Below are 23401 nucleotides of genomic sequence, written 5' to 3' on the forward strand. Positions count from 1 at the left end.
CTTCTAGGTCAGGTCTGTGACCACCAATGGGCACACACAGGCTTGCACGGGTGTAAACAGCTAAGGAGCCACGTGCAGATGGAAACCATCCTGCTGGCTTGGCCCTGAGATGCAGCCAGAACCTGCCTGACCAAGGTCTCCCAGCCAGACAGGCAGGGGCTGGAGTATCCACCCAGTGCAGGAGAGAACCCAGGAGATGCTGTCCAGGGGAGCCCTACCAGGCACACCATAAGTTCTTCCAGCCTCAATTTCTCCATGTCTGGTGGTAAAGCTTGCCTGAGGTCAAGCAGGTTCACAACCTCTCCTTTTAAGGTAACAGAGACGAGACAGCTGCAAGTCCCACTGTGGAGTCACAGTTACCCAGGACCTTGCTCATCCCTCTGCAGCTCCACACAGGCAGAGCCTCCCAGCATCCCATAGCCTATAATTCCAAAGTGTTCTTTCATAACCAGGCACTTATTCTGTGCTGTTCATTGCCCTAGAGACTCCCATTTGCCACCCATTTGACCTCTCATCCACTCCTTGGGGAAAGGGCTTATCGTCGCCATTGTCAAATGAAGAAAGAGGGGCTCAGAAGGAATAAAGGCTTTGTCTAAAGTCACACAGAAAATGAATGGCAGAGCTGGGGCTAAAGTCTGGCGTTGGGACTTGCAAGTTTACTGCACTACTGTGGTGTCATTGCTTAAGACGCATGTGAGTGGACAGATAATACTAATACTAATGCTAACGCTAATACCAAGAGCACTTACTACCTTCAGGTCCTGGGCTAAACACCTCACAGGCATCATCCTACGAAATCCTCAACACTTTGGTGAGAAATATAAACGTCTCCATTTTATAGATGAAGACACTGAGGCTAAGAGAGGTTTGTCCCAAGTCATACAACAAATGACTGGGCAGAGTTGCAAGGTCAGATAGCTTGTAAGTAGTGGAATCAGGGTTCAAATCTGGGGGTGTAAAGAATTTCCGTTAGGGGAAACAAGAAGCCAAGGCTCGTGCTGACAGAGGAAGGCTGACTTCCAGAGGCAGAGCTATGTCCTAACACTGGCTTCAGTGAGCCCACAGCGTCGGGTCAGGTGAAGGAGGGAACAGGTAAAATTTTACTCCCAGTTCAACAAGTCAAGAGGTTTATCTCCTCACATCACTTCCTCTAACCTCATATCAGTCCTCAGAACAAGTGGTGTCAACATGTTATCTTAAATCATTTTGTACTGGAACCACTTGACAATGCCCAGGGGAAGTAAGCCCTCAGACTCCTTCCTCTGGCTGGACTCTGTCTCTGGCCTTCCTTCCTCAAGTTTCTGAACATCCAGGCCTGCCCCACACCCTTTAAGCTCTGACTACTCCCAAACCCATGAAAGCAGGGATATGCCGACACGTCCATCATCACATTCCCAGGCCTAGCTCAGTGCCTGGCACACAGTAGCCACATGGTGCACCTTTGTTAAACGAATGAATTATTCCCTAATGGCCTCATTTGATCACTATCAACCGGGTACCTATTATGTGCTGGGCACTTTTGATTTGGAGGTAAACATGGGACCACCTTGGAGGAACTCTCAGTCCAGGGTGGGGGTGAAGTTTCAGTCTGATGATTCAGAATATAACTATCGGCGCCACCTGAAATACTTTTTAGAATAATGTGGAGAATGAATGAATGAAAGACAAACAACTTAGGGAGACCACAGAGAAAGGAGCCAAATTCAGTGAGACCGCAGGAAAAGGACCCATTGATCTGCCTGAGGAGTCAAAGAAGGCTTTGCTGGTGAAGGATGTGGTGTGATTTCAGCCTTGAAGGGTGAGATGTTTGCCTTAAGGACAAGTGGGGAAAGGATAATTCTAAGCAGAGGAACCAGTATGAACAAGAGCATGCAGGTGTAAAATTACTTCTTGGGGCTGGAGCAAGTGACAAGAGATGCCCCTTCCAGACCCGGCTGCATAGCATGTATTTCCCAGGGGCTGGGGTTGGGTGGAGTCACAGAGAGATTGAAACATTGAACCGTAGTGAATTGAAGAAAGAGAAAGCTCCTGAATTTGGCTTTATGATTAACAGGCTCCTCCTATTAGGCCTCATTTAGATTCATTCTCATGTAGAGACGAAATGTGATTAATCATCTCAGTAAATGCATTTCCAAAAGCATCAAGGGAAATTTAGGGTCCAGGTGCCAATCTCCTCAGGTCTGGAGGCTCAGAAGGGAGCATGGGTACCAGCCAGCATTTCCATCACCTGCAGGTCAGCTGCTGGGAGCATCTCCTAGCACACAGCAGAGCCTCCCAGCTCCCTGTCACAGGACACAACTCATCCCCTTCTGGCCAGGTAGTTAGCCTCCCTGCCTCTACCCTGACACCAGAACAGGAGACAGAGGCTGGGCGGGCGGCTTGGGGGCTGCATAAGAAGGAGAGGGCTGCCTACAAACCTGCTGACTCGGGTTCCACAAGGTGCTGCAGGAAGCGCAGCGGGGGAGGCCCCAGTCTCCAGTGTTTGCCCCTGCTCTCAGGCCATTTCCTGCTCGGATTTGGGAATTTTCAGGCCTAGAGGGAAAGTCCCTTGAAAGGAATATTAGAAAGAGAGAGAGAACACCGGATCCGCCTGGAGAGCGCGGAAGGAAAGGCGAGGCTCTGTCCAAAGCCGGCGCGCTGGAGGGAGGGAAGCGGTGAAGCCCGCGTTACTTTCTCGAAGGCTTTGGCGTTGAGCACAGCAAACAAGGCGACTGGAAGACGAGCGGAGAAGACCAGCCCTCAGGGTGGGGGCGGGGAGGCGGTTCAGTGGGCCTCTGGAGTTTGTGTGTCTGTCAGTGCGCGCGCGCGCGCGCGCGTGTGTGTATGTGTGTGTGTGTGTGTGTGTGTGTGTGTGTGTGTGTGCATCTGGCGCCTGTCCAAGGTGATTTCCCATAAACCACATGCCTCACAAGTCCGCTTAAAAGGCTGTGCCGAGGAGCTGGCCAGTGGAGCCCGGCTCGGGGAAAGTGAAAGTTTTCCAGGGGGCTCTCTGCGCCGCCGCGAGTCCCTCCTCACTCCTGGGACAGCAGCGCGGCCCTCGGCTGGGGCGTGGACTCTGCAGCGGCCAGCGAGCGAGCGAACGAGAGAGCGAGGGCGGCCGACGCGCCCGGCCGGGACCCAGCTGCCCGTATGACCGCGCGGGGCGCCGCCGGGCGCTGCCCTCCCACGGTAAGCGACGGCCGTGGCGCGGGGCCCTGGCCGGGCTGGGGTGGGAGCTCGGCGGCGCGGCCCCTGGGAGCCCGCTGCCCGGGCGCGCCGACTGCCGAGGCTCTTCCGCCCCGGCAGCGGGCTCCGGTTTCCATCCCATCTTTGCGCACGGACTGCGCGAGGCCCCTCGCGCTCTGGCTGGGACCCGAGACGGCCCTGCAGCTACTCGTGGGGCTGCGGCACTCCCTCGGGAAAGGGAAGGCTGCTCACCCCCATTGCATGGAGAGGCACACTGAGCCACCCGCTGGCAAGAGAAAGGGGCTCGCAGCCACGGAGCAGAGGCTGCGTCCCTGACTCTCTCCCTTCTGATCAGCCACCGCCAAGGGACAGGCGGAGTGGCTGTGCGCTGAGGGTGGTGCCTTCCCAGCGGGCATTCCTCATGGGCCAAACACATGCTTCTAGGTCCTGCTGGGGAGTGGGCGCTTCTGGATGGGGAAAGTTCAGGGGCCATCCAGCTTATAGAATGCCAAGGCAAAAGGAAGGTGCAGGGCAAGCCACTACTTGTTCCGGTTCACAGAGAGAAGCTGTTGGGCACTTGGGTGGCTGGATCAAGTATGTTTTGTGGGAGGCGGCGTCCCAGAGTTGCATGGGGCCAGCTCTGAATCTTCCTGCCAAACCTGGTTCAGTCCGTTGGGGAGATCCTGGGCTTAGTGGTGGTAGAGGAGGTGGAAGGAAGGTTTGGGGTTGCAGAACTGTGGACAGGGACAGCGGGCTGCTCAGGACTGCATGGGGACTGTCCTGCCCCAACCGTGGGGCAGCTCCTAGATGGCACAGGGTGGCACCGTTAATGGACAGTAAGTGGTCTTCCAATGGGTTTGCTTCTGAGGAATCCTAGAGGAGAAACCCAGGGGGGAGAGAAGCAGAAAAATATTTGGAGGATAAGGGAGGGGGTTGCAGGTAGGGTAAGAGGGAAGAGCCCTTCCACGGGGGAGGAGGAGCCCAACTGAGAGAGAAGAGTTGGGGTTAGGAGGGGAAATCAGGAAGGGTGAGGTGATAGGCAACAAGACAAACAGGGGCTGGAAGTGAGACCACGAGGAAAGAGGAGGAAAGGAAAGGTGGAAAGAAAGAGGCTGGTTTTAGACAGGGGCAGCCCAAGGGTCCACTCATGCTAAGCTCTCTCCAGGGACCTTGTTGATGGGGAAGATAGAACAAGATAGGAGGCAGGTGAGGTTGGATAGCTGGGCTGAGATGTCCCAGCATCTCTCTGAGACTGAAGAGATTCCTGTGGTTACCCCAGAGGCCAAGGCTGGTGGGTGGGAGGAAGAAAGAAGCGGGGAGAAGAGCCGGCCCAGCCGGATGCAAGCTAGAGTGTTAACCCTTTGGTGCCTGTCCAGATCCTCCTCTGAGGCCAAATCAGGGCCCCAGGTGCAGGGTGGCCCCTTTGGCTACCTTCGAAGTCAGCCTCCCACATGGTGCCTGAAATAACTCCAAAAGCCAGGCAGCCCTTGGGGTTAAGCATTGCTGTCTCCTTGCTGTCCTCAAACATCAGTATCTTGAAATGCGTGCGGCAAGGCCGTCTTCCTGAGCATCCCCTCCCCCATAGGCCCTTTCCTCCATACCACTGACAGCTGGGGCTCAGAGCCTCAGGGGCAGCCAGCCTGGGGCAGAGACATACCTTCTGCATGGCCCAGTTTCCTCCCATGGGTCCTGAACTGCAGGTTCCTGAGGGCCTGGGCATCTATTCCCACCCAGAGCTACCTCCTCAACCATGCAAAAGAGCCCAGTGTTTCCTCCATGACTGCTCTCCCTCTTCCACAGTCTCCCTCCCCCAGGTCAGACCAGGACCCTCACCAGATCCCTGTGCTGAATGGCACTGGGCCATCTTGTGCCTCTTTCCTCCAGGCCTCTCCTTCCCTCTCTCTGCCATCAACTTCTCCCCATCTTTCAAGGCCTCACTGTGGCCCCTCCTCCCTGCAACCTCCCTGGAGCCCAGCCAGGGCCTCTCCTCCCTAGTAAGAGCTGACAAACGTTTGGGCTTTTAGTTATATGTAAATCAGCATGTTGTTGTGGACTGTTTCATAGCCTCCAATGTGCTACTTGTTTGCAGTATTTGTCTCGTCATCTGAATTACTGAGGCAGAGCCCAGAGCCCAGAACCCAGGAAGGTGCCAGCCCGCACCCCATCCTGACAGCATTTCCTTGAATCTGCCAGGAGGCAATATCCAGCTTCGGAAAGAAAACCCAAGGGTCTTTCTCTGCCTCTGGCTGGAGAAGGGGAGACCTAGAGCCAGGGAGAGGGCTAAGGGGACCTTGGCAAGAAGGAGGGAAGGGGAACAACATGGTGTCCGGAGCCTGTCCCATCACTCTGGGGGTAAGCAGCTACCGGGCCAGGTGGGTGCTGAAAGAGGGGAGAGATCTCAGAAAACATTCTTGCAATGCTAAGAGCTGACTGGCTGGATGCAGAGCCTGATGGGGCTCCGATAGGCAGGTGCCAGCCAGGGATGGTCTAGAGCTGGCACTGCTGCCTCTGATTAATCGGTTGGGCTCTTTTTGACACACATACCCAGGCTCCAAAGGTCTGTGGTGCGGGATAGGTTCCCAGTGAAACTGAATTGGGGCCCCTGGTTTTTCCAGTAGCAGAGCCAGACCTGTGTGGAATCAGGTAGGAGGAAGGGCTGGGCCCAGGCAAATACCTCTGGCTCCAAGTCTGGAAGCCAGCCAGTGCAAGAACATGAACTTGAGAGGAGTGGGCAGCTCACAAGATGCCTGGCTCAGTGTGTGATATTGCAGAGACAGAATAATGGGTAGATGCAAGTCCTGCATTCAAGGAGTTTCCTGTGTAATTGACATTTAGACTGGTAGGCATACCTCCCATGTCCTCATTAGAAGTTCAGTGTGTAGTAAGGCTTGGCCTGGGTTAATCTGGGAAGGCTTCTTGGAGGAGACGACATTTGGATTGTTAGCGAGGGAGAGCAAGGTTGTGCGTGGCTGCTAGGAAATCCTGAGTAAGGTGGGTTTGGGGAATGCTGCGTTCTGGAATGAGGGGCAGGTCTGTAGCATTGTGGGTCTGAGGTCCTCGCTTTTCCACCCTCAACAGGGCGTGGGGGTTCCTGGGGAGTGTGAGAGCTGGGGAGAAATTATGCCCTCTCTGTCACAGACATGGCTGGGCCGCCTGCTGCTGCTGGCCTGTCTCCTCGTGAACAGGAGTACTACCGAGGAGGTGTCGGAGAACTGTAGCCACATGATTGGGAACGGACACCTGCAGGTCCTGCAGAAGCTGGTGAGTGTGTGGTCCTGCCTACCTTACCTTCTCCCCACTGGGCTAACGGAGGCAGGAGTCAGGGAGCAGGGCCAAAGAGAGTGGTTGTAGGCAGAGAAATATGGCCATGCAGGATGTGGCTCGTGGCTCCCACTAGCTCCACGGATGTTCTTCTCACTGACCTTCTACAGGTCAATGCCTCTGAGCCCCCCCTCAATCCTGAAGCCCTCTCCCACTCCCCTGCAGGCGGTGGACAGGGTGGACTTCTAGCTGGTTGCCTAGGTTAACGATTGCCTGGAATGTCAAACGTGGACTCTGCAAAAGTTTGTAAAGCCAGCTCTCCCTCGGTGGGATGCTTCCTCTGAGGAGCCAGCCCAGTCTGCCTGCTGTGTCCAGATGTTGCCTCTAGCTCCTGGACTCCCAGATGTGCCGCCAGCCTGGCACCAGGGCCTCAGCCAGATTTGGAAGGGAGGCTCCCGCCTAACTCCCAGCCCTCCCCCCTCACTTCCCTGGCTCTTGCCTGAGCCCTGGGGCTGGGATGGCCTGGTCACCCAGGCCATGAAGGAGCCCGTGCCTCACTCTAATCGTGCCAGCAGAGTCGTCAACAATTTCAAACGTGGTTCAGCCCGGCAGAATCAGGTTGCTGTCATGGCTGCTGTCCTGCTCCGAAGAGAATTTACCATCCCTCTAGCCAGCCAGGCAGTGGGGAGCACCACAGGCTAAGGCCAGCTCCAGGGCCCTGAGCTTGGAGCCCATATGCCGGGCCTCCTGCCTCTATTACCCCCTACACTCTTCCTCCTGTATGTAGCTGCTGCAGCAATCCAAGGTAGACCAAGAGCCACCACATTCTCTGAGGCTTAGAATCACAGACCACTGCTCTGAGGGCCAGTAAGGGCTTTAAGGGCATCTAGCCTCAGTCCCTACAGATCCTGAATCCCCAGAGCTTGTCTAGCCTCTGCTTGAATTCCTTCCAGGACAGGGAGCTCACTACCCCCCACGGGAGATTATGTCCTACATTAGATAGTTCTTCCTTATAACAAGTTGGCATCTGTGAGATGTCAGAGTGGGAGGTACAAGACAGAGACTTCTTGTTCTTCTATAGACCTCCCCTGGGCACGTGGAGGGCACAGGTCTTCCCCTAGCCTTGGCTCTGTCTTTCCAGGTATGGCTGGGGGGAGACGGATGAGGATCAAACCCTGATCCATCCGGAAACTCGAGTCCCCGTCCTTAGGCAAGCTCAGTCAAGTGCAGACACCCTGCCACCACTGGCCTGCTCTCTCTTACAGATTGACAGTCAGATGGAGACCTCGTGCCAAATTGCCTTCGAGTTTGTAGACCAGGAGCAGTTGGTGAGTCATGGCTGTTTACAGGGCCCATGTGCCAGCATGCATGAACTTCCCAGGGTGGGTGTATGTGGGAGCATGAAGGCAGGAGAAGTCCTAGAGCTGGGCAGGGTATGGTGTAAGGATCCCTGGTACTCAGGTCTGGGGTGCCAGGGTCCAGGGCTGAGCTGGGCAGGGCCCAGGCCTCGAGTCCCCTGCTGCTCCCTTCTGCTGGCCTGGCACATGTCAAGGTCTTACTATGCGCCAGGCACTTTTGATCCTGACTATGTGGTTCACTCTTCTTGTTCATGAGAGGTTAAGGGAGAGAACATAGGTAGTAAGTGACTTGAACGCGGGCAGGCTGGCTCTAAGGCCTAAGGAAAACCAGTACTTCTTCTGGGTCAAATGTTTTGTTTAAGGATGTCACCTCCATCCAGCAGACAGACCAGCAACGAGGGAATCAGTCCAGCCCTTTCCCTATTCCTCCTATCCCACACCCAACTGTGTGCTGCTGGTTCTACCTCCCAGCATCTCCGGCTTCTGGGCCCTCACCCCATCAGTTGCTTGGACGATTTCAAAAGCCTCCTAAATGGCCTTCCTGCATCCAGTGCACCCCTCACCCCACCACTAGTGGGCGAGCTCTCTGAACCACAGCCTGTTATCTTCACCACCTCCCCCAATCCTGGAGACCCCTCACTCCAGGAGAAAGCCTAGGTTGTTTAGCCTGGGGTTCACAAGCTCCAGTCTCTATCACACGGCCCAACCCACTACTCCCATTCCCTGTTTCTTCCTGCCTCCAAGCCTTTGCACAAGCTCTTTCTGATGCCCGTAATGCCTTTCCAGCTGCTCCCACCCCAGCCTTTATTCCACGTCTGTTCTTCTTTGTGCCTCCTAGAAAATCACCATCGTGCCCAGAATTTGCTCCCATCTCCGAGCTTCTGCACACCTGACCCATACACATTTCTGTTAGAACTGGAGACCACCTCATGGTCCAAGGAGTAACCTCGGTGTTCCACTCACTCACTCACACCTTACCAAGCATTACTACTAGGAACCTACTGCACCGGGTGCTAGGAATACAGAGCTAAAAGCCGAGTCTTCATTGAGGCACCCACCATCTCTTTAGGGAGACAAAACACTGAGGTCATTCTTTGGACCCCGAGGTAGTCTCCAGTATCCCCGTGGCCTGGAGGATTAGAAGGAGCCGTATGGTAAAGGGCTTTGTGTGAAAGCAGGCCAAAAGAGGCTCAGAGACAGAGAAACAGAAGTTCCCCAGAACCCACCCTACCTGTACACCTTCATCCTGACTAAAGCCTCATCTTTCAGAAATCTGAGGATCTCTCTGGTCAGAATCCACATTTCCTTCCCTCTACCACAATCCCCAGCAGCACCAGATCGCAACAAGGGAGAATGAAAGCCAGCTGAGGGCAGCGTTCTCCTTCTTACTGGAGTGGGTGGCCCCTCTCCTCAGGAGTAAGGGTAGGGCAGGCTGCAGCCCTCCATCTGCCTGGGATGAGGGCATCCAGCACGGAGCTTGGGCTCCCAAGTGGCATCAGCCGGGTCGTCAACTCCAGGTTCTACTTTTCAGAACGACCCCGTGTGCTACCTTAAGAAGGCCTTTCTCCTGGTGCAAGACATAATGGAGGACACCATGCGCTTCAGAGACAACACCCCCAATGCCGCTGTCATTGTCCAGCTCCAGGAACTCTCTCTGCGGCTGAGGAGCTGCTTCACCAGGGACTATGAAGGGCAGGACAAGGTAGGAGGGCCCTGGAGCCAGGAGCACTGAGTCGGGGAGGGCAGAGGGCAGCTGCGGTGGTACCATCCCTACCCGTAGGCACAGAGGCACTCGCTGGCCTCACCCATGTCATTGCTCACTTGCTCTCTCACTCACGTATTCATCCCATAAACCTTTGCCGAGGACTCACCGTGCAGGAGGCACAGTGCTAAGCCTTGACGATGTCTCAAGAGCAAGAACTACATGGTTCCCACCCTCTTAGAGCTTATAGTTAAGTGAGGTTGGCAGCCATTAAACAAACAATGACACAAGTAAATAGAATTTTAGCCCGTGAGGACTATTCATTCATTCAACAAATAGTTAATGAGTGCTTATTGCATACCAGGTATTGTTCTAGACTCTGGGCTACAGCTGTGATCAAACAAAATTCCCCACATTCATGGAGGTTACATGTAGGGGTGGTGAGACAGTTAACGAAATACGTAAGTAAAGTGTCAATAACTGCATTGCAGAAAGAAAACCAGAGAGGGAAGACCTGAAGCAGGCAGGTGAGGGAGTGAGCCAGGAAGGAGAAGTACGTGGGGCTGCGGGAGAGAGAAACAGGACTTGGATTTAAAAGGCAGTGGGAAAGGAGAGAGAGGGAAGGCTTCTGAGTAAGAAAATATTCACTTGAGGTCCAAAGATGAGTAACAGGAAGAAATAAGGCTGGTCAGAGCATTCCAGAACAGAGAACGCTGGGCACGAAGCCCTAGGTGAGCAGGAAAGTGCACGTTCGGCCCCCAGGTGTGGTCAGCACGGCCAAGGCAGGGGAGTGAAGGGGAGAGAGCCAGGGAGGTGGGAGCCAGATCACCTGGGGTCTTAAAGATGGGGGATTTTGTCTAAAGAGCGAGGGATCCAGTCTAACTTGCGCTGGGAGACCATTCTGGCTGCTGTGCAGGCCATGGTATGTAGGGAGCAGGGATGAAGGCTGGGCGGCCAGCAGGAGGTGCAAGTCCAGGCGGCTCGGACTAGGGTTGTGCAGTGAAGGTGACACAAGGGGACGCATTCCTGAGTTTAGAGAAAGAACCCGAGCACTTGGTAATGCAGCGGCCGTGAGTTGTCGAGGGAAGGGAAGGGTCATGATGGTTTTGTCTCCAGCACGTGGAGTTCCCGTGATGCTGAAATGGGGCAGAGCAGGTTTGGGGGAAGGGCAGGAGTTCAGGTTGGGGTACATTACACTTGAGATGTTCGTGAAATGGCCGAGTGGAGATGTCGAGCAGGCCGCTGGACGTATGGGTCTTGAGTTTGGCTGGTGATAGACAGACGTAAGTGGTGTTGGTCTGTAGGTCATCGGTGAAGCCAGGGGACTGTATGACACTGCCCACTGTGAGAAGAGAAACAGGCTCAGGAAACCCAGCATTTATTTAGAACTCAGGCACCGGAGGGGGCCTGGCAAGGAGGCTGAGGAGCGGTCTAAGGGGTGGGAGGGAACCCAGGAGAGTGTGGGATCCCTGAGCACGTGAAAAAGAGCATTTCCAGATGGGAAGAGTAGTCAACTTTATCACACGGGGTTTGAGAAGCCAAGCAAGAGAAGGGCTGAAAAGTGTCCAATGGATTTGGCAACGTGGAGGTCGCTGTTGGAGGCAGGTGCCCGATCAGTGAACAGAAAGTGAGGACGTAGAGGCAACACTGTGGAAGAACCTGGCTCCAAAGAACGGCAGAAAAAGAGAGGTAGCTGGAGTGAGTGTGGGATGGAGGGAGGGAAGACTTTTAAATAAGAGAGGTATTAGATCTGTGGTTTTCCAATGTTGAGGTTCGTAAGAATCACCTGGGAGCTTGTTTAAAATGCAGATTCCCAGAACTTCCCTGGTGGTCCAGTGGTTAAGACTCCACGCTTCCACTTCAGGGGGTGCGGGTTTGATCCCTGGTTGGGGAACTAAGATCCCGCATGCTACGTGGCCAAAAAATAAAAATAAATAAAAAGGAAGTCTTCATTTAAAAAAATGCAGGTTCCAAAGAAAACACCTTCCTTTTAAATAAAAACTCAAAAAACATTTTTTAATAAAAAAAATTTTTTAATGCAGATTCCCAGTATGCACCCCTAGAAAGTCTGATTCACTGGGTCTGTGGGTGGGCCTCGGAATCTGCATTTTAGCAAGCCGCCCACCCTGCACACTGTATGGGATGCTGGGGGCAGGGGGCCAGACTCCAGGAGCGGGGAGCCAGTGAAGCTGGAGGAGCTGGTCTCCTGAGGAGCCGGCAGGGGAGGGATTCAGAGCTCGGGAGGCAAGAAGACACAGACTCTGTTGAGACAGGTAGACATCGGGACCTTCTGGCCTTGTTTTCTCTATGAAGTATGAGGTGAGGTATGAAGGACACAGAGATTTTATAAGAAAGGTGAGAAGAAGCCACTTTCCTGTTCCTTACAATTGCCCTGGGCGGGAGGCAGGCAGGGATTGTTGTTTTGACTTTACAAATGAAGAGATGAGCCCAAGCTGGAAAGTTCGTTTGGCCAGAGTTACGGAGCTGGTGAGTGATGCAGTCAAGTCCAGGTGTTCCCATTCCCGCATTCATTCTCTCCTTTATCTGGTGAACATCTACTAAGGGCCCACTGTGCACAGTCCCTGGGCAGCCAGTGATGCCTTCAAGGACTTCAGCACCTAGTAAAGCCCATAGTTCTTCCCCAGGCAGGTCAGTTTAAGGAAGGACTTGGGAGTCATCGGCAGGTGGGCCATAGATGTGATGAAGCCCTGGGCACAGTGTCTGGGGTGAGAGTAGGGGTGGGCCCAGGACTGAGCCCTGAGGAGTGCCAGCCTATGGAAGTCAGGTGGAGGGGGGCAGCCTGGTAAGGAGACTGAGATGGAGCAGCTCAAGGGGTGAGAGGAAAACCAGGAGTGTGTGAAGTTTCTCAGAGCTCCAGGGGGTGTGGGGAGCTTGGGTCCCACAAGCAGAAGAGAAAAGAGCAGCTCAACAGGCATAGCTGGGGCAGCCTTGGCTCTCCTTCCAAGATACACCAGTGCCAGAGAAGGACACACAGCCCCATGGCCTCCTCCAGGCCATTCTCCTCACCACACAGGACGATCTCTCTAAAAGACTGGAATCTTATGCTCCACTCACCTCCCCAACATCCCCTCAGTTCTCTTTGCTCTGCGGATAAGGTTAATGGTTCTTTTTTTAAAAAATAAATTTATTATTTTATTTTATTTATTTATTGTTTCTGGCTGCATCAGGTCTTTGTTGCTGCACGCGGGCTTTTCTCTGGTAGCGGCGAGTGGGGGCTACTCTTCATTGCGGTGCGCGGGCTTCTCATTCTGGTGGCTTCTCTTCTTGCGGAGCACGGGCTCTAGGCACGCAGGCTCAGTAGTTGTGGCTCGCAGGCTCTAGAGCGCAGGCTCAGTAGCTGTGGCGCATGGGCTTAGTTGCTCTGCGGCATGTGGGATCTTCCCGGACCAGGGATCGAACCCGTGTCCCCTGCACTGGCAGGTGGATTCTCAACCACTGCGCCACCAGGGAAGCCCAGGTTAATGGTTCTTGGCATGGCCTACAAGGCCCTGCAGGACCTGGTCCTTGCTGACCTCTCTCAGCTGCATCTCTTGTCACTTTCCCCCTAGATGGCTGTGCTATAGCCACTGTAGCTTTCTTTTCCATCTTCTAACATTTCAGGCTCTTTCCTGCGTCAGGACCTTTGCACAGTCTATTCTCACCACCTGGACAGCTCTCTCCAACCCCGCCTCCTTTCCTGGTTAAGTCTTGCTCATCGTCTGGTCAGTTCCTTGGGGACTCCCCCAGGCCCTCATTTAGTTCCCCTTGTTATACACTCTCAGATCATTCTTCTTCTTCTTTTTTTTTTTTTTTTTGCGGTACATGGGCCTCTCACCATTGTGGCCTCTCCCATTGCGGAGCACAGGCTCCGGACGCGCAGGCTCAGTGGCCATGGCTCACGGGCCCAGCCGCTCTGCGGCATGTGGGATCCTCCTGGACCGGGGCATGAACCCGCATCCCCTGCATTGGCAGGTGGACTCTCAACCACTGCGCCACCAGGGAAGCCCAGATCATTCTTCTTATGACTCACCACACTTGTAACAATATGTTTAATAACGATGCCCTGTTGGACTCAATGTCCAAATCGGCCAGGGACCACCTCCCTGTTGTTCACTGCGTGATTTCCGGGTAGTTACCAGATGCCTGGCACATTAATATGTGTTAAATGGAGCCATGAATAAATGATAAATTTCACCAACTCAGGACATAGGGGTCCTGCAAACCAGGGTAGAGGGGAGGGAGAAAACAAGAGAAAAAGAAGACAGATGAAAGAAAGGCCAAGGGAGTTTGACAAACAAGCTAGAGACGTGGGACCAATGCTCATCCTCATCGAGGGGGTCTCTGCTCTCCTTCTAGGCCTGTGTCCGAACTTTCTATGAGACGCCTCTCCAGTTGCTGGAGAAGATCAAGAATGTCTTTAATGAAACAAAGAATCTCCTTAAAAAGAACTGGAACATTTTCAGCAAGAACTGCAACAATAGCTTTGCTAAATGCTCCAGCCAAGGTGAGCACAGAAGGGGCCAGCAAGTGTGGGGATGGGGAAGGGCATGTGGAACAGAGCTGCATTGGGAGGTGATGCATGGGGCTGGAGGGACCCCTGGGAGGCAGCCTGATTGCTCCTCGTGCTCCTGTGTGTGTAGACGTGCTTGTTTTGTGTACATATGTGGCTTCATGTACCTCTGGGTGGCCCTAGGCACATGCCTTTCCTGACATGTGTGTGCATGCACACCTACATATGTTTGCATGTTGAGGCATCAAGAAGGATCATGCTGGTGGCTGTGAGATCAGGGAGTGGAAAAGGGGGCCCTCTCAGAGAGCCCTGTAGGCATGGAGGCTTTCCCACCGGCTCTGCAGGCTGGCTGAACGTATGGGGGGTACCGTGGAGAGAGCAGAGGCTCCATCGGGGATTCAGGGCCCTTGCTCCGGGAGCCCTGCTGCGAATCACCAGGATACCCTGGCTCCAGAAGCCCCCAGGATGCCTTGAGTGTCCCCTCAAGGGACAAGGCTGGATTTGAAGTCTGAGCATCATTCAAACTCCCAGTGCTGGCCCAGCTGCACACATGTCTACCCTGCGTTGTCCTCGTCTCTGCGTCCTGTGCCACGTGTGCCCACCTACATTCAACCTTGCTCCCCGAGGCAGGGGCTGAGGCCCTGCGACCTGCCAATGGCCAAGTCCAGTCTCGTTGCTTCAATCCCAAGGCCTCAAGCCTTGGCCACATTCCAGCCCCAGCCTGTTCCCGCCTGTGGCCGTGACTGTTCAGCCCCCTGCTGTGCATGAAACCACCTTGCTGCTTTCCAACCAACAGTGTCTTTGGGGCTTGAGGGTGTCTTGTGTTAGTCCTGGAGGCCACTACTCAACCTCCTGGCTGGCTGTTGTCACCCCTGGCTTGGCATCTGGCCAGCTGGAACTCCAGGAAGGGCTGTTCTCTGGTCTTGCCTGACCCCAACCCCCAATCTGTGTGTCTAAACCCCACTTTTTGCTCTTTCCTGCAAAGAACCTTCCTGCAGTTTGCACCTTCCCTGTCTAAGGCCTGTGTCATGAGCATTGGCTCCAGTCCTGTCCTCTCCTCAGCCCCAGGGCTGAGTTAGGGCATGAGGGGACCCCCAGACCCACATACCCCTCTCCATCCCTCTGGGAAAGCTGTGCTGGAGGCTGGTGACTCTATCTCCTCCCCGTCCTTCTCTCTCCCTCTCTCTGTGGTTCTTTCAGATGTGGTGACCAAGCCTGATTGCAACTGCCTGTACCCCAAAGCCACCCCTAGCAGTGACCCGGCCTCTGTCTCCCCTCAGCAGCCCCTCGCCCCCTCCATGGCCCCTATGGCTGGCTTGACCTGGGCTGACTCTGAGGGGACAGAGGGCAGCTCCCTCTTGCCCGGAGAGCAGGCCCTTCGCACAGTGGACCCGGGCAGTGCCAAACAGCGACCACCCAGGAGCACCTGCCAGAGCTTTGAGTCACCAGAGACCCCGGGCTTCGAGGGCCACCCCACTGGAGGTTCACCTCAGCCCCAGCCCTCTGTCGGAGCTCCTGTCACTGGGACGGAAGACATTCTTGACTCTGTGCTGGGCACTAACTTGGACCTGGAAGAGGCCTCCGGAGAGGCTAGTGAGGGTCTTATACCCCAAGGGGCAGAGCTTGCCTCCCGCATGTTGTGGAGAGGCAGCGTCCAGGCAGAGACTGCCAGGACCAGCCGTCTCCTCTCAGCATCTTCACCACTCTCTGGGTCAGGAAGGGGCTGGCAGCCTGCGGATGTAACTAGCACACCACTGCCCATGGTGGGCCCCGTGAGACCCACCGAGGCCTGGAGTCACACACCTGAGAATGCAGACCATTCATCTGCCTCGCCCAGAGACCACCAGGAGCCAGGCTCTGCCGGGACCCCAGCACTGCGCCCGCACGGCCTCAGCAGTCCCTCTGCCCCCTCTTCTCAGCCAAGGCTTCCCAGAAGCCATTCCTGGGGCAACGTGCTGCCCCTTGGGGAGCTGGAAGGCAAGAGGAGCACCAGGGACCGGAGGAGCACCGCAGAGCTGGAAGGAGGACAAGCAAGTGAGGGGGCGGCCAAGCCCCCAGCCCGTTTTAACTCCGTTCCTTTGACTGACGCAGGCCATGAGAGGCAACACAAGGACCCCTCCGACCCCCAGCTCCCCGGCTTTGTCTTCCGCCTGCTGGTGCCCAGCATCATCCTGGTCCTGCTGGCTGTCGGTGGCCTCCTGTTCTACAGGCGGAGGCGGCGGGTAAGAAGAGCCCGATGCGGGAGAGCAGGGCTCCGCGTGGGGGCAGGGCACAGCCTGGCTGGAGGAGCAGGTCGGAGGACGACTTGGGCTCAGACTGGGTTCTTCAGGCGCTGAGAGACAGGAGGCTGACTGAGCACAGGGGATGGGAGGTTGAAATGAAGGGTTTCTTCAAGAACAGGGAAGGCTCAGGCTTACAAGATGAACCAGTAGGGACTGGGGCAGAAGAGTAGGAGACACTGTGCTTGGTCTAAAGCAGGATGAGAACCCAGATGGGAGGGGAGATGGAGGAGGAAAGTGATGTGTGTGAGGTCAGGGCAGGGCATTGCCTGGCAGCTCTGCAGAGCTGGGGTATGAGGATAGGAGAGGCCTCTGGAAGCCCCCTGGCCCTCTGGCTGATCCAGAGTGGGGAGGCTTGGCAACGCTGTCGTAGAGTCCCTGAGCAGCCCTGCCTGAGGATGGGGCCACGGCGTCCCCACGCTCCCTCAGCTCCTCGGTGAGCCTGCTCTTTTCTGTCCCCAGAGCCATCGAGAGCCTCAGACAGTGGATTCTCCCATGGAACAACCGGAGGGCAGGTGAGAGGTTTTTTTTTGGGGGGGGGGCTCTGATAGGCATGGGGGGCCTGTCTTGGCATTTATTTCCCATCTAGATTTGGAGGAGACGTTCTCCCACTTGCTCTAAGGAGATGAGGTTCAGAACAGGATTCCGGGGTGGGTGGGGAGAAGGAAGGGTGTCTCTTCTTTCCTAGCTATCTGGGACTTTTCCTAGTTTCTTCTTAGGGTTAGGCATTTCTGGGTCTTCTAAATCTGGGAGGGCTGGAGCACGTGTGTGCGGGCTTGGGGGGCAAACTTAGGGGATCCCCTCACTCCCTGGCCTCTGCTGAAGTCTTATGCCAGCCTGTGCTCTGCCCGCAGCCCCCTGACCCAGGATGAGGACAGACAGGTGGACCTGCCAGTGTAGAGGGAATTCTAAGGTAAGACTGATCTGGATCTCTCGCAACCCCTTAAAATTAGTTATGCCCAAATTTTCCAGTCACCCTAACTTGTTTGTGGTACCACCAACTCCCCGGAGGCACCCACACTTGACTCCCTTCTCTCTCTCTCTCTCTCCTACTCCCTTTTCCATCTATCGCCAGGTCTGGCCAACCCTCTTCTCCCTGAGTCCTCAGGCCTCCCACTGCCCCTTCATTCCCTCCACCCCATTTGAGGCCAGGCACTGCCAATTCTGTGTCGGGCTATTATTTCTGCACTGGGCTTCTACTTTTGCTGCCACCTTCCATCGCAGAGCAACCAAATTGTTCTTATGTAAGGTCTTTAGCCTCTTGGGGAATTTCAGCAGCTCTGTATCACCAACTACTTCAAACCCAACATTCTCAGCTTGGCACCCAAGCTCCTCCAGCAGCTGCTCCTAACACACACCTCCTGCCAGCTTCCTCTCTGTCTGCGCCCTGATTTGACCCTTCTTCCCAACCAAGATCATTTCTACTTCCTTGCTTTTAGATGCAAGGAGCCATAGAGGCTTAGTCTTAGAAGGGCCCTCAGAGGTCATTTGGCCTAGTGTCTCTGCATCCCAGATGGGGAGTCAGCCAGCTTCTGGTCACACACTCTCAGTCGCAGGCAAGCTCCCTGCCCTCTCCCAGTAGCACTGTAGGGAAGTCCTTCCTCACTAGAGGCATAACTGGCTTCCCTGCCCCCTCCCCATCCTCCCTCATGAGAGCCCTCCAGTATTTAAAGTCAGTTATCCATGTCCCCTTTAAGAATTCTCTAAGCTAAGTGTGGCCAAGTCCCTCAAACATTCCTTATATGATATGGTTTTCAGACCCCTCACCATCCTGTTCGCCCTCCTTTGGACACACTCGTTTGTCAATGTCCCTCTGAAAATGTGGCGCCCAGCCCTGGACACAGTGCTCCAGATGTCTGACCAGCTCAGAGTACAGTGGGACTGTTACCTTCCTTGATCTGGACAGTGTTCTTCTATTCGTACAGATTAAGATTGCATTCGTGTTTGTTTGTTTTTTGAACAACCACATCATTCTGTTGTCATATGTTGAGCTTGTGGTCTATTAAAGCCCCTAGTTCCATTTCCCATAAACCTCTGTCAAGCCGGATCTATCCTGTACTTGGAGAATTTAATGTTTTTACCAATGTGCGGGAATTTATATTCGTCCTTGTTAAAACCACCTCGTGGGCTCAGACCTATCATCCGAGCCTACTGAAATTGTTTTAAATCCTAATTCTGTCTTCACAGCCCTCCCAGTTGTGTCTCCTGCACATAGATGAGTGCCTTCTGTTGTCCTCGCCCATGTTTTTGATAAACGTGTGACTCTTATCACTCCTCACCTTGGGCTCCCCGATTCCAGGCAGCCCACGGCCCTCCTCCCTTCCTTCCCCTCAGACCGCAGTCAGGCTGCAGGAATCAGCCCTTCCTGACGGTCTCCATCACCCTCTGGTTTCTCTTTTAGCTCGTACTCCTCTGCTCTTTTGTATTGGTTAATACTATATCGATTTGCACTTACTTGGATATTGTTTGTTTTTATACATTTTAAAATCTTACTTGATGCATATGTGTACGTTCCGTACCCCTAAGAAGTCTGTAAGCCCCTTGAGGGCAGGGACTGTGTCTTCTACTTTTTTTGCATTTCTTTTTCTATCCTGAGTCCTAAACAGAGAGGGCTTCTTCATCCTCGCTAAGAACTCAGCAAATGCTGACTGATTGGCTTCAGGGCTGACTGGCCGATTGGCCCTGGCTGGCTGTCTCTAACTGTCCAGCCTTCTGGTTGACCAGTTAACCAGCTAACTAATTGACTCTGACCGGCTGACCAGCCGGCTGGGTGACTCTGACCACATACTAGCTAGTAACTGCCTAACTGGCTAGTCGCTTGGTGAGCTGATTGGCTAACTGGCTGGCTGGCGGCCTGCCTGAGTTGCTCATTGGCAGGCTGGCTGACTAGCTGGAGTGAACCCATTCAAGTTTCCAGCCACATCCCATGCCAAATGCAAGCCAGCACTTCAGGGCCTTCTCATGTGTAGAGTGACAGGTCTGGGCCACTCCTAGCGAGATAGGGGATCTGCCAAATGCCGAAAACCAGGGGAGCCTATTTAGAAAACAGCAAGAGGTAACACATCTGGAATCCTGGGGTCACCTTGTTGGTAGGGTGAACGAAGATGGGTCAGACGGGACACTGGCAGGGCTGTGAGAATGACGCATATCCCGTCAGGACCGGCAAGTAGAGGATGGACCAAGGTCCCTAGGGACTTCACAGCTCAATGCTGTACCACCCTCTGACTGGTCCCCTGCCTCCGCCCTTGGTCTTGGCCCTCTGCCTGCCTAATCTCAGGCCCTCCCAAGCTTTCCTCTTTCTCCCCTTAAAATTTCACTTAGAGAGGAACCCAGGGCGGGGGCCACATCCAGACCTCCACTTGGATCCAGCCCTAAAGTGGTCTCCAGGCCAGGCGGCAGGAGCCTCAGGGAGACTCAGGACCGACCTCAAGACTTACTGCTGCTCTAGGGAGAGAAATGACAGGGGGAAACACAGAGGCAGAGGTCCGAGAGAGGGACCCTCAGAAAGGAAACGTGGACACCAGACCCTCCACTCCAAGGAGCCAAGACATAGGGGCAATGGGCTGGAGGTTGCCCATTTGGTTCTCCTTCCCTCCTGGCCCCAGCAGGGCCTGTGGCCTGGCTGCACCCAGCATGGCTCATGTCCAATTTATGGTCCTCCCTTCTTCCCCTTCCAGAACATGGGAATGGGCTGGGAGCCAGAAGCTGTGGTCCTATCCTTCCTCCTTACCCATCACGGGTTTTGCTAGTAGGGCCCATGGACAGTCCGGGAGGGAAGCTCCACACTGGGTCCAAAGTCAAACTGTTGGATGGAGTCCAGGGGATTTCTGCTCTGGGAACAAAGCGTTCTGAGGACAAGGATGGGGGAGGGCTTGGAGAGAGCAGGGCCCTGACTCTTACGGATGATGCAGGGAGGCAAGTCCCTTGGTCCATCCGGCAGGAGGCTGGCTTGCTTAGGGGTTAGCACGCCAAATGGCAGGGTGGGAGTTTCCTTGTCCAGAACTGCCTCCAGTTCTTCCCCTTCAGATACCTCTGCCCTGCTGTCCTGAATATCATGTGTGATGACCCTCTGTGATAAGTGGTGAGGAGGTGGGAATGAGCAATTCCTCTTCTTTGCTAGAGTTAGCAGGATTCACTTTTGATTTTTTTTAGACCAAGGACAGTGAGATGGTCTTTCCTGAGGAGGGGTCTAAGGACATGCAAGTGCCCCTTTCCGTCCCCGTCAGACCCCTCCACTTGAGCAATGCCCCCTACCCCAGCCCTGCTGAGACCTCTACCAGGCCCTGTTACCTCCCCCTATGGTCCCTGGTTCCCCAGGAGGAGGTAGGAGGTGAGGCCAGTCTGCCCAGTGGCTTGGGCTGCTGCCAGAGAAAGCTGCCCGGTCCCTTGTGGTGTCTGGGATGGCTGGGAAGGCGAGGGAAAGGATGGGGGGAGTCCTGTCTGCAGCACCACCAACGGCCCACAGGAATGCTCTACCTCGCCCACCCATGTCCTCGGCGACCCCTCCCTTCACTCCCACCCGGCTGACCAGCCTTTCTTTCTCTCCCCTACAGCTGGGCGCGCAGGATAGTCTCTCCATGCGAGGAGACGTTATGGGGACATCCACCACCACCCCTCCCCAGCCATTCTCCTGGGAATGTGGCCTGCCTACCATGAGAGCTCCTGGACTCAGGAGAGCAAGACTGGACCAGAGCAGCGAGGCTGGGGCCCTCAGCCCTCGACCCTCAGACTCTGGACTGACTAAGAGAGGGCTGGAGGTGCCCCCCACGCTGCTATTTATCGGGGGCCCTGGAGGCTCCCATCCGCTTGAGGAAGGCTGGGAAGCCCGGCTGAGGACCCTCTGCCCCTCAGGGGCTGTGTCCTCCTCCCATCCCCCTCCAAGCCAACACCTGGGCCAGGGACCCAGAGGCCCGTGGGACATGGGAGAGCAGGGTGGGCGCTGAGGAATGGAAGAGCCCTTGTGCCCGAGGACCCGCCTGGTGCCAAGATCCCAACACCGACAAGCAGGGACTCGTCTCCAGAGAGAGAAGCATGAGATTTGCAGGGCAGGACAGTGTCACTGGATTTCCCGTAAAGGTGTGTAGCCCAAAAGACGGGAAGAGAAGGCTTCTGGGCCTGCTGGTCTGCACGGACAGCCCAGAGTGGGTCTGCACCCTCCACTTGCCTAACTGCCCTCTGCTGGTGGCCAGGCGGGGAGGGGATGCCAGCCCTACCCTCAGGACCTGCCTGGCTTGGCTCGTGATGCCAAGGGCAAGACCAAGCTCTGGCCTCGGTCGGCCCCAGCGTCCCCCCAGCCCTGCCAGAGCTTCTCCAGGAGGCCGCGCAGAGGCTCTCCTCATGAAGGAAGCCATTGCACTGTGAATACTGAACCCGCCTGCTGAACAGCCTGCCCCATCCATCCCCGAGAGCAAACACCTATCCGTCCTCCCACCCCTCCAGCCTCTCTCCCCAGCTTCCTGCACTGAGTGCCCGAGCTGGCCTCGCCCATCGACTGAGGGAGCCCCTGAGCCCCGACCTTCTGCTGACCCGGCTCTGAATCCCTGGGGTGGATTAGGGTGGGAGAACTGCCCGGGCCACCAGCCAGAGCTGGTCTTCAGGCTGCGTTGTTCGCCCAGGTTTCTGCATCTTGCACTTTGACATTCCCGAGAGGGAAGTGACTAGTGGGAGGGAGAAAAGGAGGGCAGGGACAAACACAGAGAGAGGCTGCAGGGTGAGCTCTGATGGAAAATAGGTCTTTGAAGTTAAGGGCATGGCCCTGAGGTGGGGGAAGGGGTCTGCACCCCTGACCCCCCAGCCTGTGCTCTTGCCCTGTACCAGGCCCCTGCCCCAACCACAACCCCAAGGCTGCTGCTGGCTGGCACCTGGGGTGAGTGGTTGTCCCTGGTAGGAGCCCGGGAGGCAGTGACACCCTCCAGCTCTCATCCCACCCCTCGCTAGCACCATCTCTCTGACCAGGCAAGCCAGGGTGGGAGAGGGACTTGGAGAATCCAGGCATCTGCTTCCAAGTCTGCCTGAGGGCCTCAGCTTCCTGGGTCAGCCCATGGCTGTGGCTCTGAGAGTTGGGCAGCAGGTGACAGGGCTGTTGATTACCCTCGGTCCTTTTGTGCTACTGTGTCCCTCCTCTCCTGCTGCCCTGGGCCCTCCACTGAGAGACCCTGCCCTACTTGGCCACTGGACTGGGGCCTAGGAGCTTCCCTTCCTGCCCTTAAAAGTGAGGGTCCGCTGGTCCCTGCCTCCCCTGCCCTGTTGCTGTCAGCTGAGGGAAGGGCAGTGGAGAACTTTCCCCTTTGGGTCCCTTTTCCTAGTCACAGACTCTATATTTGATACGAAAAAATATATATTTAAAAGTGGAAGGAAAAAAACCCCACAGAAAAAGCATTCCTCCCTCACGCCCCACCCCTTAAACGTATGGTGTTTTAAAGGTCGTGAAAGCAAGTCCAATCCATCACAGAAACTCTTTGTGGGCTCTTGGTGACACAGGAGTGGGAGGGGCCTCAGAGCCCCCTCTGGGCGGCTCCCCAGCTACCTGAACAGGAACCCTTCTTTTCTCTGAGAAAGCCGAGAGGGAACATTGGCTCACGCACTGTGAGATATTGTTTTTATACTTGGAAGTGGTGAATTTTATATGAAGTCATTTAAATATCTATTTAAAAAATAGGAAGCTGCTTATATATTTAATAATAAAAGAAGTGCGCAAGCTGCCACGTGTGAGTCATGGGAAAAGTTGCCTTTGGTGTGTGAATGGCAAAAATGGAGTCGGAGGGGTGAGCAGTAGCTGCTGGGTGAGACCCAGCTCAGAAAGCATTTTTCAAGGTACGGGGGGGAAGGAGGGTTCTCTCCAACTTCCAGTCTTGTTACCAAAACCTCCTGCATTATCGCTGTCCCAAACACATTCATCTGCATATCTGTTTAATAGGAAAACGGACAGAAACCAGCCAAACGTCAGGCCTGCCCACCAGCCCCTGCCCCAGCCCAGCCTAGCCCAGCATGGCTGGCTGGGCTCTGTCCAAGGGCCCAAGGGGCCTGTAAGGATGAGGCTCCTTGACCACTGACCCCTGCTGTCCGGGTCCTAGCAGGCTCTGAGGTGAATGAGCACTGTCTCTGTTCTGGGAACTAGGGGAGGCTG

General features: G+C 55.2%; 1 protein-coding gene across 6 annotated transcripts; it reads left to right on the forward strand.

Moving 5' to 3' along the window:
* Positions 1–2589: 2589 nt before the first annotated feature.
* Positions 2590–22979, forward strand: CSF1 (colony stimulating factor 1). Of its 6 annotated transcripts, none has more exons than XM_067727183.1 (9): positions 2590–3168; positions 6244–6426; positions 7692–7754; positions 9316–9486; positions 13843–13990; positions 16088–16218; positions 16738–16790; positions 17130–17188; positions 20829–22979. In XM_067727183.1, exons 1-8 carry the CDS (start codon positions 3130–3132, stop codon positions 17173–17175), a joined length of 834 nt encoding a protein of 277 aa, XP_067583284.1. In that variant the 5' UTR covers positions 2590–3129; the 3' UTR covers positions 17176–17188; positions 20829–22979. The 6 variants fall into 6 exon arrangements, with proteins under 6 accessions (XP_067583284.1, XP_067583285.1, XP_067583281.1 ...); XM_067727184.1 differs by having other exon boundaries at positions 2592–3168; positions 6304–6426; XM_067727180.1 differs by lacking the exon at positions 20829–22979 and adding an exon at positions 18034–18553 and having other exon boundaries at positions 2592–3168; positions 15197–16218.
* The last annotated feature ends 422 nt before the right edge of the window (positions 22980–23401 follow it).

This window comes from Pseudorca crassidens, chromosome 2, assembly GCF_039906515.1.
Source record: "Pseudorca crassidens isolate mPseCra1 chromosome 2, mPseCra1.hap1, whole genome shotgun sequence".
In the NCBI taxonomy this organism is placed as follows: domain Eukaryota; kingdom Metazoa; phylum Chordata; class Mammalia; order Artiodactyla; family Delphinidae; genus Pseudorca; species Pseudorca crassidens.